The sequence below is a fragment of the Osmerus eperlanus genome, chromosome 14 (assembly GCF_963692335.1).
Source record: "Osmerus eperlanus chromosome 14, fOsmEpe2.1, whole genome shotgun sequence".
In the NCBI taxonomy this organism is placed as follows: Eukaryota; Metazoa; Chordata; class Actinopteri; order Osmeriformes; family Osmeridae; genus Osmerus; species Osmerus eperlanus.
The window spans coordinates 11,018,941-11,035,765 of record NC_085031.1 but is presented as its reverse complement, the minus strand read 5'-3'; the positions used below and the strand labels follow the sequence as shown (position 1 = coordinate 11,035,765).

The 16,825-nt window shown below is 39.8% G+C and overlaps 2 protein-coding genes across 3 annotated transcripts; one reads left to right on the top strand and one right to left on the bottom strand.

Moving 5' to 3' along the window:
• Positions 1–138: 138 nt before the first annotated feature.
• gucy1a1 (guanylate cyclase 1 soluble subunit alpha 1) lies at positions 139–6,040 on the bottom strand. Its single transcript, XM_062477639.1, has 8 exons — positions 5,596–6,040; positions 5,306–5,367; positions 4,896–4,990; positions 4,059–4,774; positions 3,173–3,658; positions 1,748–1,891; positions 1,300–1,454; positions 139–627 (listed from the first exon to the last, which is right to left on the bottom strand). Exons 1-8 carry the CDS (start codon positions 5,836–5,838, stop codon positions 468–470), a joined length of 2,061 nt encoding a protein of 686 aa, XP_062333623.1. The 5' UTR covers positions 5,839–6,040; the 3' UTR covers positions 139–467.
• Positions 6,041–12,231: 6,191 nt separating this feature from the next.
• Positions 12,232–16,741, top strand: map9 (microtubule-associated protein 9). 2 transcript variants are annotated; one of them, XM_062477744.1, is made up of 13 exons: positions 12,232–12,410; positions 12,769–12,862; positions 12,951–13,496; positions 13,716–13,936; positions 14,184–14,295; positions 14,442–14,509; positions 14,631–14,701; positions 14,913–15,075; positions 15,222–15,311; positions 15,414–15,575; positions 15,714–15,859; positions 16,070–16,205; positions 16,341–16,741. In XM_062477744.1, the coding sequence occupies exons 1-13, from the start codon at positions 12,336–12,338 to the stop codon at positions 16,458–16,460; spliced, it is 2,004 nt and encodes a 667-aa protein (XP_062333728.1). In that variant the 5' UTR covers positions 12,232–12,335; the 3' UTR covers positions 16,461–16,741. The 2 variants fall into 2 exon arrangements, with proteins under 2 accessions (XP_062333728.1, XP_062333729.1); XM_062477745.1 differs by lacking the exon at positions 16,341–16,741 and having other exon boundaries at positions 16,039–16,175.
• The last annotated feature ends 84 nt before the right edge of the window (positions 16,742–16,825 follow it).

The window sequence follows — 16,825 nt, the reverse complement described above, 5'->3', positions numbered from 1 at the left end:
CAGTACAACCACAGATCACTCCAAATAAGGACTTTTCTTCTGCTGCTGTGAGATCGTCACTTTCCTGAAATAAATGAATGTTCCTTATTTTCATGTATAATATTAAACCACTGACACTATGAAAAGCACAATCAATACTGTTATTCACAATATTTATTAATAGTTTGATTACAATACAAACAATAACAATGTTAATCAATGTTTATTGGAATGGTTGAACATTCAAGTCAATCTAGCCATGGCATGATAATTTACTATGTGGTTCAAACCTTCATTTTGTGACAAAAGAATTACGTGATTAATGTGATGTAAATACAATTGTGCTCAGTAAATAGCATGTCATAACTAACTGTTATTAAAACCCCACATTTCAAGCGATATATAGTAAGTTACCTAAAGCAGAATACAGCAGCTATGTTCTAATTTCACAATGCAGTTTTATTGTGGCATTTTATGCAAAGTTTCCATTACTGCTTCTCTGTTTGAGAGTCATTCTTAATTTGGCTGGGCCATTGATCAGAAGCCTCCAGGAAGTAACAAACTCCAGGAATATCTTCAGGAAAGTTGGGCGGAAGGTCCTGTCTGCTCCGGGGAATGAATGTAAACTCTGGACAATCTTTCAGCAAACTGGATTAAAAGGATGGAGGAAAAGAAACATAAATTCAAGCACAATGCTGTTTCTATCAAAAGGAGAGAAGAGGAAATGGACTTGGTCTAATCACCTTCCCTGGCCTTCGTTTACAGAGCAAAACTATAGCTCGCGAGTGTTTATGACTTAAACAGATCACACACAAAATATGTGGATAGCATTGGAAGAATGTTACATAGGCCTACTGTAGCAATATGGCCACAATTCATATTTCACAGACTTAGTTACCACTGGACAAAGCACTCAAGGTTGTGACCTCATGCAGTATTATTTTTTGGGTGAGTAGATGGAAATGCAATAATTAGTTATAAAGCAAATTCACCTTACATCACATTGTTTTCACAAGTCTTATGGCAAGGCATATGGCGGATGAAATGTTTTCAACTTTGCACCACTCTAAGCAGGGCTATAATGATTAACTTTGTTATCTATAAGCAAGTAGATCAATTCTGAAATAATTATTCAAGGAAATTGTAGGTTGTAGGGGCTGTGGTTCAGTGGGTAGAGCGCATACCATATAGGCTAAGGCCTTCCCATATTTTCTTTCTTTACTTTCCCCTTTTCTTGTCACTCTTTCACTGTCTCTATCAAATATATAAATTTTAAAAGTCTCTCAAATTATATATATAAATTGTAGGTTGTAAGTGTACCTGTGGGTTGTTGGGCTGACGTTGATCTTTCTGGGAACACTACAGGACTCAAACTTATTTGCCAGGGTGACATTGTTCCCAAATAGACAGTAGCGTGGCATCATTACCCCAACGACACCCGCCAAGACCGAGCCAGAATGCAGGCCGATGCGCATCTGAAAAACAGAATTCCCCAGGATTGTTAAAGAATTTGTTTTGTGTGTAAATAATTGCTAAGAAGTATGCTTTTGTGACCTTTCCAAATATCTAAGCTCCCTTTCTCACTCTGAAGAAACTGTGCATTCACACTCAGCATTATAATTAAAATAATTCAGTTAGTACAATAAAAACGCTTTGCAAACTACATTAGGGTTGGATAAGAAAACATTGTTTATTTTTGTAAACAATAATTTTGCCACCACTTCCCTCAGCATGGTGCTTCAGGAAGTAAGCTGCGCCCAACACTCACTCTGATTGGATCCCCAGTGGGGGTTGTGACCTCATCAGAAAGCTCCATCATCTTCAGAGCCATTAGTGCAATCTGGACAGCATGAGTCTCGCTCTCCTTGTGCAGGCCACCAGCCACACAGTAGGCATCTCCAATAGTCTCCACCTAGACAATCAGATGACAAATTTCAGAGAGATGACCATGTTACTGCCTTTTGACCTTTACATGTCCACGACACACTCCTGCGAGATACAGAATCAGGTTGTCTTTAATCCTTTTTTATTTTACAGTTTTTGGGTGCACACCTGATGTTTCTTAATGTAAGAGAAGCTGTTATGCTTGGTACCCTACTTGGAACACTCTTTCACAAACCTACTTTGATTATTTGTTGATAGTTTCATGAAATGCAGTTGGCAGTTGTCTTACATTCTTTACCTTAGTGAGCACTTCTTTAAATTGTTTAGATTTATTTTATTAAGTAGGTGTTAGTGAGATCCTCAGATCCTGAAGAATCATACATTTTTGCTTTTTGCTATTTTTGGTTAGTAAATTTGTAACAATGAGAAAATTTGCAAACGTTAAGTACCTAATTTGGCCCCTAACTAATATCTTAAAATGGCCGTCAGCCACAATGTTACAGTGTATTTAGCATTTGTATTAACAATGTGACTCTGGAGTTTGTGATGTGTGTAGCAGCACAGAAAAAGCACTCAGAAGCTACAGTGTGTTGTATGGTTGAAGTCAAACTATTTTTAGCCACAAATGCAGAATGGAAACAGGGGTCCTGAAGGAACCTTCTGTCTTCTGCGTATTTTACAAGATATTTGTCAAATGTGCCGTTCTCTTTGTTATAGTTCGCTGACACACTGATTATATTAGGAAACCTCCCAGCAGATTAGAGGGACTTGGCTGAGACTGCTGAGTGCGGTTAAGAGAATAAAGTACTGTCTGTTCTAGAACACGTTTAAACCAAGATAAAAATTAAGGGGAGTGTAGTTCTGTCAACGCTTTATGAAAACTATCCTTTGAAAATAATTTTTATTTATTTTTGTGACCTTGTGTACTCTGATCTGGGCCATTCTGTTTAAAGTTCAATCCAAACATTTACTTCTACGCAAGTTTAACACTAATTGTGTACTTGTACTATTGTGGATCTGTATCAAATCAACAAACAACTGTGATTTATCACACAGTAATGGATTTGATAGAAATACATGTATGACTGGAACATGTAGTTTACACTGAAATGTAATTCAAAATATAATTCATTTTCTCTATCACTTTAAATTATGTTGATATTGTTTGCCTTAAACAAATTAAATCATCCTAAATGTGCACATTGTGCCAAACTGTCACACGGGATAATATGAAACTAGCATACTTAGCATTAGAATAATTAAACTCAGGTGAATAGGAGTGATGGCAGAACTGCTTACATAATCTCACCTTGTATATGTCAAGCTCGCCACAATGGTGGTCAAACCTGGTGTAGAGCTCGCTGAGCATGGTGATCACCTGCATGGGCGTGCATCGCGAGCACACAGCAGTGAAACCCACAATATCCGAGAACAGCATGGTGACATGGTCGAACTTCTTGGCCTGCACCGTTTGTCCTTGCCACAGCTGCTGGGCCACCGTGCCAGGGAAGATGGTGAAGAGAAGGTCCACGGTCCTCTTCTTCTCCTCTTCCAGGGCTAGGTGAGCATGTTCCAGGGCGGCCATGGCCTTGCCCAGACGCTTTTTCAAGCCGTCCTGCGCTTTTGCCTGCTCCCCAACCAGGACCACATCCCTCAGGGCATTGTGGATGGGGATGTCCGACAGATACAGGCCACGGCCGGTCAGATCGTCCAGTTTGTCTACACATGGAGATCCCAAGAACAAGATGGCGTTGGACTCTGAGACGTAGATCATCTGGCCTTTCAGGTCCATGGGCTAGAAAGAACGTAATTAACGTAAGATGAGAACCAGTTCATTCATTGTTCCAGGTTGCCATTCTGTAAATATGGATATTTAGGAAGACATAGTGCAGGATAAAGTAATCTATTTTTAGTTGGTGTAGCAGGCGGCACAGAGATTACTATTAGTGACTTTAATGGGTGAAACAGTTTGACATTTGCCTCTGATCTCATCTGGGGAGTCATGTTGATAGTCACCTCAGGCGGTGTGCACCACTAATTACTGCACATTTTAATTAATGGCTACACACTTGGGTCTCTCTCTGAGCTAATTTTAACATAAATTTCAAGTTTGGGCGATCTGTAATACCTCATTAGTCACAGATGTCAGATTTGAGGGTCACACCAGTCAAATGGAAACATCGTCCGATGCCTACCTTTCCCGTCTTGTCCTTGGTGGATGTCCCATGCTTTATCCTGATCATAAACTGGGTATTGAGCATGGTCAGAATGCCCTGGAAGGTGCACTTGATCTGGGGAGCAATAATGCAGAAGTGTTCCTGGAATGTGGCAGGCCTTCTGGGGCTGTCCTTCCTGTTAAGCCTCTTCCGGAGGCCTTCTCCAATTTGCAGCAGGCCCAAGTCCTGGTCCAGGAAGAGGTGGAAAGGAAAGATGGTGGAGAACAGTGAGGTGGGGAGGGTCCCGGCAGAAGTGGACCTGAGAGGACTGGGGCTCAGGCTCTTGGTGTCCTTCACTACCACCGAGTACAGGAGTCTGGGCTGCGGGCTGGACTGCAGGGTGCTGTCCTTGGCCCCGGGGGGTTCCATAAGCACCTCCACAGAGGTGTGGTACAGTAGGCTGGCGGCTGCTTTTATCACCCCAGGAAAGTAGAGCTCCGTGGTTGGGTGAGGGTTGAAGTAGTAAACAGTGAGGAGTCCAGGGTCTTTGTCCAAGCAGAGCACTGAGGATTCATTAACACAAGTGTCGCTGGTGGTTGCCGGTGGCGATGTGCCTTGTTTTAGGAGGACGTTGAAGCTGTTCAAGAAATCATGGAGTGCTCCTCCGACCACCCTCAGAATATGGCCGTCCTCCTTGTAGCATGTTCTAAAGAGTTCCTCACCAAGCAACACTTTCAAAGCGTCTATTTCGATACCTTACGTTTGTGAAGAAGAGGAGAGATTGAAAGAAAGATACAGAGAGGACAACAAAGCATGTTCTCATTTTTGTCACACACTGTTTTGCCGCAGTTTACTTCTTTTTTTTACGTCTCTTACCTGTTTTACTAGAAACAGTTGTCATGATTTCCAGTAAGTGCTCTGGCTTATCAATGCTCCTGTTTTGACAGATGTCTGCATACCACACTGCTGGGCTAAAGAAAACAACATATTTACTTGCCTTACATCATTAAACATCATATTCAACATATCATTCTCATGATCTCAGTGCTATGAATAATCTTTTTGACCTAACATTTGCAAAACAGCAACAATCCTTCACAGAATTTTCTACCCAGCCGAGTGCTGATACTGGTAGAGATCATAACAGTCTGGATATCAAAAATGTCAAATAATACATCATATAATACATTGTATATGTATATGAAAAGGTTGATCTGTGACAGCAAATCACAGTCTTTTCTGATGATTTTCCCAATTACAGATAAAAAAGGCCAAGATGTTCTTACCATTTCATAGTTAATGTATGCTGTTTCATCATTTGTAGGAAGGCAGAATGTAGTCTTTGAAACTGTAAACAACACAGTGAACAAGTTAATGACTAATACTGGCCAATACATATTGTGGTAATGTAGATCACCAAAAAAGAATGTCAAACACAAATCCACTTACAGGGATCCTGCATAGTGTAGTCATTAAAACGGCGACAGGTTGGTCAGAATTCAGACAGCGCTCATGAGCGTGCTCAAGCGCCTTTCTGCTGCATCTTTTGAAGATGTCTATAAAGCTTTTAACTTACCTCAGGACATACTAATTTTCGGATGCTGTCTCCTAACGTATGAAGATTAACTTTAGTCCTGCTGGTTCTTCTTTGAGGGAGTCCGCTGCATTTATTTCCATATACATCCTTAGAAATTGGTAGCACATCTGCAGCACTGTTACTTGTACATTCCTCAAAGTCTCCGGGCTCCTCGTTCAGGCTTACACTGGAGAAGGGGCATTCGCCAGATATTTTCATATCTTTCAATTTTGCGCAAAACATTCTTAAATATGTTTATCTCCCGATAAAATGTAAATGTCCATATGGTCGTTTGACTCTGAGATTTGCAACTCCATTTTCAATTACGGCATTCGCACTAAAAAGCACAAAAACAATTTGTGGAAAATGCAGTCTACTGTGCACACATGCCCACTGTCTTCTCTTCGTCTATTTCAAATGATCGGCGCAAGTCTACATCCACATACAATATTCATAGTAAATTACGAAGCCAAGCGATGACTGGAAAACCAGCACCACAAGCCAATGGGAACTCTCAGAAGATTCACCACCTGGCCAATCAATGCGAATGTAGGTTGGCTGTTTAAATATATATCAGTACGAAATGCCTTTCAGGCGTCTTGCGCGTGCAGTGGACCGTAATGAGTTGGATGCGGCTTTGAGCGCATCGTTACGCACGGGAAATTGCAAGTCGCCAGGGGCTTCTTTTTGTATAACATTGACTTTTGATCATTAAGAAATGACTATCGTCAATGGTCCGAACCTATTAACTACCACACCTATGTTTCATCCCTTCGAATTGTGTGTAGTTTAACGTAGTTATGTGTGCAGCGGTTTAGCCATCATTTGAAAATGTGCCTCTTTCCATGTGTATACCTACATACTGTAGCCTATCGTTTTCCCCAACACAAATGTGTTTAGTATTGCATCCCACTCGGATGGCAAATATCTTACATAACGATGCAAACCATTCAGTCATGGCAGAAACCGTAATGAAAAAATTGAAATAATTGAATAAATATTAGTCCTACATGAACTGATTATTATTATGATTAGTCTAATTCATTAACATGATCATATCCCTATAATAAGGATGATAATAACATACTGCATGGGCTCCACTTGAGTGAACTTTGAATCCTCTTGTCTAATATAAGCTACTGATTAAAACAGCAGTAATTATACATCTACATTTTCAACATTCTCCAAATCAACTAAATACATATAAGGCACAATTGTTTTGGTGAACTATCTTTAAGCCATTTCAAGTCTGGACGCAGGCTGTATTAGTCATCCCGTGGATGTGATAATCTAGCCCTGCTTTGACCCTTCTGTAAGAAGACTGATCCCAGGCTTGACCCCAATGTGATGTGACTACAGTGAATTTCCCAAAGGGTATCCCATACCCTATGCTGCAATAGAGCCAAATGTGCAAATGGCCTGGCTTTCAAGTAACATTCAAAGTTATTTAAAGGGCTTCAAACTGTTTAACCTAGAAGAATTGGTTTGTTGATGAGAAATCACACAATGAATCACCAAAGGCTAGCTGTACAAAACAGCTGTGATTGAGATAAGTCACAATATCCAGATTGTAAATGCTCATCCCATCTGTAATTCAAAATGCATGTGTTAGATTGCAGTTTGCCAAATTGTCTACCGCTTGGGTACACTGTACGTTTGTATAATTCAAAGTGAGTTGGAATAGATTTTGGATCCATATTAGTTTTCTCTTCTTTCTCTTCTCATTTTCTTCCTACCTCTCTTCACTTCCTCCTCTGTAATCTGTGAGGTAAAAAGATGGATCAGCCCTGCAGGGAGAAAGGCCTATCCAGTTAAACCCAAATATTGTATACAGAGTTGATTTGATTTTGTTGACTCATAGAGCTAGACTGGAACCATGGAAGTAGAGGGAGACACTGCAACAATTCACAGCCATGTGCAAGACGGGTGGTTTTAGAAGAGTAAGACTTTTAAAAATTCCTTTCTGCGGTGAACAAAGCTGAATTTGTCATCAATAAACAGTTGTAATGATTATGCTATATGGCATCAACACACTAGTCATCATTTTGGGGAGCTTAATTGACCTTCAAGGTACACACACGTCCACAACCATGGCAATGGTGTATAATAGATTTCCATTCAAACAAAAGCTGTAACCTTTTCCTTTCGACATCACATCCCTGTTACTTTGTCTGCCCCTGGTCACGCTCGGCCGCTTTTGTCACACTAAACTAATTGAACTTCCCCCCCAAATCCGGCAGCAAAAGACCATATTGACCTTTTAATTGTTTATATAGCACTATGTACATTGAAGTGTGTTCAAGTGCATAGGTGTATGGAAGTGCCTTGTGTTGTACTGCTCTTTATCCGTTTGGATAGAAACTTCAGCTTTTTACTCTCACAGCAGATGAATGTGCTCAGACACCATTGTGCATGAGAACATGCAATATTGTCTCTTTGGTTACACAATCTTGCCTGGAAAGTCAGCCAACTCTGTAAGTGGGAGATTGACTGGATTTTTTTAAATGTTGATACCATAGCAACATGTTATCCATAGGGATATCTACTTAGTACTGTCCAGACATTTTCAGTCTTGCACCTAGTGACTAGTGGTGATATGCATGTGTGTGTATGTGCGGACCTCTTTAACTTGAAACTTGGGGTCTGGTGTTCTTCAAGATGGACTGAATATTTGATGGCATTTGGCTTTGTAGTTGAGGTTAAATGAAAAACTTTCTAGATTATTTGAGCAGTAGTTTTATAATCTGACATAGCAAACACACTTCAGATCTAAAATATTAAAGAAGTAAGGACCAAGAGGGAAAGTTGAAAGCTTTGCAACGTTCCTTGGAGGCCCATCTGGATGACATCCATTGTCACTTATGTATCCAAAGTCAATCTGAAGCCACAAGACTGATTTGTCACTTCAATGGTAATTTAAATATCAACCACAAAGCAAACACAGCTAATCTTTGAAATACATATATTGAAAGTATCTAATTGAAGCTCTGGTTGGTGTTTCTTTTCACTAAGGTGTCTCTACAGAATGTTTATGGCCCCATTTACTCAAATCCCACTTTAACAAAGCATTTTTTCCCCTCTATTCCCTAAATGCACTGTGGCAAGCACAAAACATTGGCACATAACATTTCAGTACACCGAAATCTCAGTGTTTCTGGTGAGGTACTGATTTAGTTTCCTGGGGATTTCAAACATCTAGACTGCCAAGATGGATGTTTAATTGACATTATGAAAATAATTCCAGATTGTCACTGTGGAACTAGCATATAAACCATGGGATTGGAGCCAAGGACCAGAACATACCCTTAGACCTTGGGCACAACTTTAGGATCTGAGGGTAGTTTGTAACAATCACGTCTTACTTCAAACAGTAATGCATTGAACAAATGGAAGACAAATCACGCTGTTCTGAATCAATGCTCTTTTGAGTTCTTACCTTTTGTGACTTGGAACAAAGCGGGTGTAGCCTACCGTTCAAAAGGCCTTTCGAGACTTTATGTTAATCTAATATTCAGTTGTTGTTTAGATGTAGTGTACAAAGAAAAAGTAAAAACGTTTATTCCCAATTTTTTGATCACAGATCCAAACCATAAAGATGGTCTATGTAGTGAAATTCTGAAATGTTTCCTTCATTTGTTATGATTTGGCATTAAATGACCACCAACTGTATCTAAATATGTATTACTACTATAATATAATTCTGCCTGTGTAATTCACATTTAAAATTTAAAACAACACTGTAGCAGAACTCCTATTCTGTGGTGTTGTCTTAAAAAGTAGGATTTCTATGATAAACAATCAGTTTCCCACGGTATCTGCCACATATCCAGACTCCAGATACTTCTAAGAATACTCTAGTGTCATTTGTTTACACTGCGAATACGAATGGCCGCTGCACATGCTACATACTAATAGCAAAGAACCAACCTGAGACCCCAACCGCAACATATTGGGGAGGGGGGGGGGTAAGTCTGTTAATTTATGTGTGGACACAGCTGTCGTCCATCTCACAACTATAAGGAATGTTTGCAGAGAGGCAGCACATGGTTCAGTGACACAAAAATATCATGCTTCTCCCTTGAGAGGGATGTGTGTCATAGGAGAATTCTACCTCGCCCATGCGCGGAGATGTTAGAATGTTTTCACGGCGGTCTTGTCAATGCTGGCCTTTTAGTGAGCCAAAGATACACCAAAGCTTTTGTGTCAATACTCCTGTGTATATATATCACCATTTAAGTGTATCTTGCTAATCAGTTAATCTTTGTTTGTACTGTAGCCTACATACGGTGAGGTGGAAGATGGCTGACACTGAACATCAAGCAGTGACTTAAACAACCTGTTTGTGATGCTTTGTAGAAAGTCAGAGGAAATACAGCTGTATTGCAAGCATGTCATACATCTAAGGATAATTGAATATTCCTGTCAAGACTCTCCCATCTCTCTCATCCGATGAATAACAAAGGTTACTTTCTCAGTTGTGTGAATTTTAAAGTACCCGCTGAGATGTCTTCAGACAGTTAATGAGCCAGGCCAGAGTGGGGAGGCAAAGAACTGCAGGTGAATCGTTTTGGCTAATCCATTGTTACGTTCCTTCAGAAATTTTGACAGTTCGGGAATAATTTCCATTCATAGGTTGATACAGTTTTTGTGTGGACAAAGACCATTCATGTTCTGTCTTACTGTCGGTAGCCTTTTAACGTCTCTCCCCGCTCTCGGCTGACGCAAAGCAGAGACGAGGCTAGGAAGCCACACAACTCATAACTCTCCACAACACACTGTGTTTAAAACATTGAGCTTCCTCTCCATGCGAGAGCTTACAACTGTTAGTACATCCTGGGCCAGCAATAGTCTGCAAACAGAGAGATTGGTCACCCAAATATCAGTTGCTTCCAAGTAAATTCTTCAAGAAAATAGAGGTCATTCATTTGGACGGATATACAGTGCTGTGCTATGAAACACATCTGGCTATTGTCACAAGCGCCAGTGAACTATGACCTCACCACATTGAATACTTGACAGTAGACCAGTGGATAGGACAGTATTCTAAAGGTAAATCTTTGGGGTCCTTTTAGAGAAATTCATTTATCATAAAAGTTCAATAAAAATGACATCAAGCGCTATTCCTCACAGCTGTATTATTCATAGTGAACACTTTGAAGTGAATATTGAAATAAATGGTTTGGAAGAAGCAAGAGAGGTGGATGTAACAAAAAAGGGTGGAGGAGGGTGGTGACAGTGGATGCAGCAATGTTACAAACCTTTCTTTTTACAGTGACTTAGATGCTCGCTTTGGAGTGAATACAATAGTTAATGGAAGGTTTAATGAGGAATATTCAATGTCATGCCATTGTCTCTATGGGGATTGTCTGCATACATTGACTTTCAATTGTTCAACTGGACAGCAACAGTTCAAAAGGCCTCTGTCACAAGTAATGAATATTGGAGTAAGAATTCCTGAAAACATTTTCACAATGACATTTTAGAAAGGCAAATGCAATGAAATTGGTGCTACTGCAAATATCACAGAAGATTAAGAATCACCCTCATTTCACAGTGGGCCTATAGCTGCTCTTTAAACTAAATATTGTATAAGGATATTTTGGAGGTATACATGTATGATAATGGACACACATCTTTCTAGTGACTTACAGATCTGTGTTCTGCTTTGCAAGGAAGACTATATTTTAAACCCAAGGTCAATTTACCCTGCATGGGCTATAGTATGCATGACTGAAATGCCTTTCCCTGAAGCCGTAGCCTTTGTGCACCAAAGAAGAGATGTCATTTTTCTACATTTATATTTTCCAGTCTCTTCTTTCTTTTCTGTATATTCTTCTCCATCCATCCCTCTATTTTGTTCTGTCTTATTAGCTCCCGCAGTAGCTGTAAAAATGCTGCAAATAGTAAACAGAAAATGAGTGGAGACAAATGAAGCATGTTTTCAGGTATTGCGTAACGCTTTTTACAGATGGCAGGGAATCGGTGCTGATGCCGGAATAATTAGAATGTGTATGCCTCAGTCCTTCAGTGTAGCTATAGTAGATGAGCTCGCTGAATAAAAGTGGCAGCATTGTAGGGAGGGGATGGTTACTATACACAGTAGTTGTAGTCCCCTAATCCCAACTATTCCCACTTAACAGCTTGTCTGTTATTGCACTCTGTGCATCCTAAAATAGTAAATGACAGGGACACAGAAATAACAGCTGGATTCTGCTATTAACATGACGGGTCTGTGTGCCTCCCCCTCTTTAGGTTCAAGTACATTGTATGTTTCAGATGTTCCGTGGTGTTACTCCCCCTTGTGACGAGGTTGAGAGAAGACAATTATCATTCCACCGTTTTTCTTAATTTTTTCAAATGTATTTTCAATTTAAAGTGAGATTATTTCATTTAAGGAATGTTTTCATTTATTTTTAGGTAGTGGACATTATATAAAATATGTATCACCAATCAAGTTAACAAACTATTTTTGATCAACAGATTTGGGGGATTTTTGTATGTGCACACTACAAATATTCTATAGGTCCGACTGCTAGCTCTGCTCAAAAGAGTAGCATGCAAAATGTCAGAAAGGAACATGCGCATGTGCAACAGACGGAAAAATAATGACCTGGAAGTGTTTAATTTGCCCCCGTTTCCATAGGTTACTGACAACACATTTGGTCAGTGAGTTAGCTTGCTACACAGCTTGATATTTTTGTCGAATAGTATTAGCTGCTGTTGTTCTTGGACCTCTTGGAATGACAGATAATTACTTCAGCACAACTTTGGCACACTCAAAAAGCCCAAAGGTATCAAGGAGAACAACTTTCCAGGTACAGCTACAGCTAGATAGCGACTGAAACTAGCTACGCTAGCGTAAGTTAATGCTACTATAGCTACACATGTATAACACACTAGCTAATGTTTCTGTCGAAGCAAGCCAAAAGCCTATTAAATATAAAGTTAACTCAGTAACTGTAGCTACACACGTGAAGCTATGTGAAGCTAATATTATCCATCTACTGAACTAGACTATCCAGCTTATGTAATAAGTGCCTTCGTAGAAAATAGATAATAACTCATTCACATTGTAATGGCTTTGTCCATGGCTTATCTGGTCTTAATCTTGATCTTTAACTGTCGACCTCCACACACATTAAGAATTCTTCTGACAAACATAATTTGTTATAGGATGAGCTGGAGGCTGCTGTGTCTTGCAGAGCGAGGAAAAAGTCTGACCAATATTCCTATTCAGATGACTTTGATGATGATGGTGATGAGGATGGTAAGAATGATTATAGTTGATCCTGTCTTAATTTTTGTTTACAATACTATGTCAAAACCTGTCTGATAAATTTGTGCGATGTCCACAGATGTTCTGAAAGAACTTCTGAGTTCAAGAAAAAAGCGTGTGGATGCATTTAAGGCTGGGAAAAGCAAAGCCAAAATCAATGACTTTCAGCTGTCAGATGATGAGGGAGAGAATGAGAGACCGAAGAAGGTGTCGTTTATGAAAACTCGGAGGGTGAACAAATCCCCTTTACAGGATGTGGTGCCAACGTCCCCTGACAATGGACAGACAGACTCCACCATTGGAGACAACACCACCTCGCCATCACAGCGTCCTAAAAGCTCTCGACATGACAACAAGGAGTCCATAGCCTCAGAGAATCATGACTGGGATTCGCCTCTTTCCTCAATCCTAAGGAAGAGTCCATCTGAAGCCAGGTTAGGTAGAACCTCAGAGAACAGCCAGTGGGATTCTCCCTTCCCCTTGCCCTCAGATGGAGTGGAGGTGGAGACTCCGTTGCCCCTGTCTTCTGAGAGTAGCGAGGAGAAGAAGGGGTCAGTGGTTGGAGAACAGAAGCCACCTTCTCCACAGCCATTGGCTGGAGGAGTAACACACACATCTCTGGCAGGTAAGAGTCTGTTCTCAAGCCTATCTGTCTGTTGTTTTTGATTGACCAACTATGCCTTCATTCTCAACTTTTGGTAATAGGCCTTAATGTTCCTTTTAACGGCACTATAGGTAAATAACCGTTTGGGCTTTGAAATACAAGATAAAGACACATTTTGAATATTAGTACTGTTTCAAAGTATCAAAACAATAGTTTCTTCCTAAATCTTGTCAAACCCAGATAGTTTGCCTGAGAATGATCCTCCCAGACCCAAACCACGTTCCAGGACTGTTAAAATGAGCAGCCCGCGGGCTGAGGAGAGGGCAGCGGATGCTGCCTCCCCGGACAGCAGGGCTCCTACTTCATCTGTGTCCCTCCCCTTGTCAGCCTCCGATATGGCCAGCAACAGCACAACCTCATCTTCTGGCAAGCTGTCTACTACTCGTAGCCACAGTCCACAAGTGAGTGAGGAAAATTCTTAAAATGTTGGATCTTTTACCATTTTACTCATTTAAATATGTTCAATATTTGTTTGTTTTTATAACACTGATGTAAGTTGTGCCATGTTGATGGAATTAGTGTGCCATGTTTTCTTTTTATATGAATAACAAAACTTAAGATGGTTTGAATACGGTTTGAATACGTGTAGGTTGCTACTTGCCCATACATTGATGTAAGGCAAGAATATCTTACTGTTTGTTAAAACAGGGCTCTCAAGGAGACCACTCAATCTCATCCAAACTTACCAAGTCCTCTGCCTCAACTAGAAGTCAACAGTCACAAGCTCTCTCCAAATCCACTGAAGACTCTTGGAGTAAAGGTTATAAAAACGTCTTTTTTTGTGTGTGTTTTTATGATGATATATAAAATGATGAGAGTCAATTAGGATTTCCATACACTTGATACTAAACTGAAGATATTTTTACTAGTGTGTTTCACATTATTTTTTTCATTGATATCTCATAGATGGCAACATTTCAGAGGACATTAAAGATCAGGGTGGAAAGTACTCCTCGTCATTTGAGGAATTTCAAGTAAGTTATTCCATTATTTGATTTCAAAAGGTACAGAAATTTTGCATTTCACTCAAACCAAACCACCAGTATTAATACAGATTGTAATATTGTGTCTTTTGTTTACTGTTTTTCTGTTCAGGAGGACTATGTGGTTCCCCTAGAACCTACTACCAGCAGGTTGAGTCATATGAGTGAAAAATCTGATACCAGGTCAGTTGATACATTTCATTACTTGTCTTGTATCTTGTATTATTGTGTCTTCTAAAGAAACTGATTGTTCTTTGGCACTCACCACTCTGTTCAACTGTCTAGAACATCTAGTCCCAGATACAGATTACAGTATATGTATTCCAGAATTGGGTAACTGAAGATTTCTTTCTGTCCCTCTATTGATACCCCTTTTTATAATTTCAACACTCAGACCCTCAAGCAGCCAATCAAAAGGCATACGGAAATCCCGGAGCGTGAGCTCCTACACAGTGGAATCCAAGTACTTGGGCTCGCTCAAAGTCCTGGACTGCAAGCTTCCCCTGAAAGAGGCCCAACCAGAAGCATCTGATGCCCTGAGGGCAGCCATATACCAGGTCAGAACGCAGGGTTTCTTTGATAGATGTCGTTGATTGATGTCATGTCAGTACACCCAATGCATGAGATGAACTAGATGGCGGTGTAAATGTGCACCTGACCGTTGTATTTATTGGACTGGTTTTCGTGTGTGTGCAAACGACAGGAGTGGCTTAAAAAGAAACAAAAGAAATTGCAAGAGACCATGAGGTTGAAGAAACAAGAGGAACAGTTAAAGGAAGAAAAAAGGAAAAAGGTGAGGTTGCATTGTGATGAAAGAGCATTCCATCGAGAGTTCGAAGGATAGTTTGTGTAAAAAAAATGTGCACATATTTGCATGTCTTCCATGTGACCATAGGATGAACAAACTAAAACAGAAGATGCCAAGGCTTCTTATGAGGCTTGGAAAGAAAATAAATCAGAAGTCATCAAAGCACAAATCAAAGAAAAGCAAGAAGCGACTCGAAAAAAGCAAAGAGAAATTGATGAACAAGAAGAGAAAAAACAGTCGTCTAAAAAAGTGGGTATTGTGCATTGGTTTTACATGTAACACAACTTGTTATTAAGCACTGATATTGAAGTAGGACTAACAGGATAATGTTGTGGTGGAAATGGCAGTGTTATATGGGTGCATTCAGTAATGGAAGGACCTTTGTAGGTGTTTGAGAAGTGGAAACAGGAGCATGATGAGATCCTCAAAGAGAAATACAGGAAGCGGAAGGAGGCTGACAGTAAAGTCAAGCAGAAGGAAGAAGAGAAGAAAGAGGAGAGAAAAAGAGAATGCAAATCTGCTGTTTCAAATTGGTACGTGTCAAAAAAAAGACATGGGATTCAATATGGATTTCATTTTAAAAAGTGTTTCTGATGTTGAAAACAGCAAGACTCCTTTCATATTTGTCAATGTCACATATCATACAGCATGTAACGTGAACTGCATTGCCATCAGTCACCAGAATGTCTCAAATGAAAACATTGATCTACAGGATTGTTCTATCCTCTCCTGAAATGATACAGGGATGAAAAAAAGAAGGATGTTGTCACTGAGAAAGTGAAAATGGAGCGAAGGAAACAGAAGATTAAGGAGGAGGAGGAGAGATATGAAAAAGAAGAGAGAGATGGGATGGCCTTGGAGATGTATGAAAAATGGCTGGTATGTACACAAATATATTACTTGGTAGTACTTATTCCATGGGGAAATGGGGTTATAGACAATAAGATTATAGAGTGCATTTATAAATAGTTGATAAATTGCCTTATTTATATGTGTTGGTACTATTTCCCACAGCTAAGGAAAGAACAACAACAGAGGAGACAGAAAAAGGAGAAGCAGATCCAGGCGATCCTACAAGACGAACCACCTCCTCCCTGGAGTCCGCCTAATAAAACAGTACCATTCGGAAAATAGGGATGCACTTGCTCAAATGTTGTTGCTCAAACTATTTATACTCTTTTTAATACTTTCTAAATTATTAATGTAGTTTTGCATACAACAGCGGTACTTGAAAATTGCAATTTATTATAATGGTAGATTTGTACCTATTTGTGGCAGATGTATAACAATTGCCTTGTGACAGGTTGTGATAGGGACTGTTTGTAATGACATATTTCTTCTCAACAATTAATTAGCAGTTTTTACAATCAATCCAAAATGTAAATGTTTGTGTTTGAAAGTAAAGAAAGAAAGAACATTTTTTCAAACCAAAGAATGCCTGTACACAAAATGGCACAATAATCGCTTTGCAGACAATAGTCATTGTCTGAACATAACAT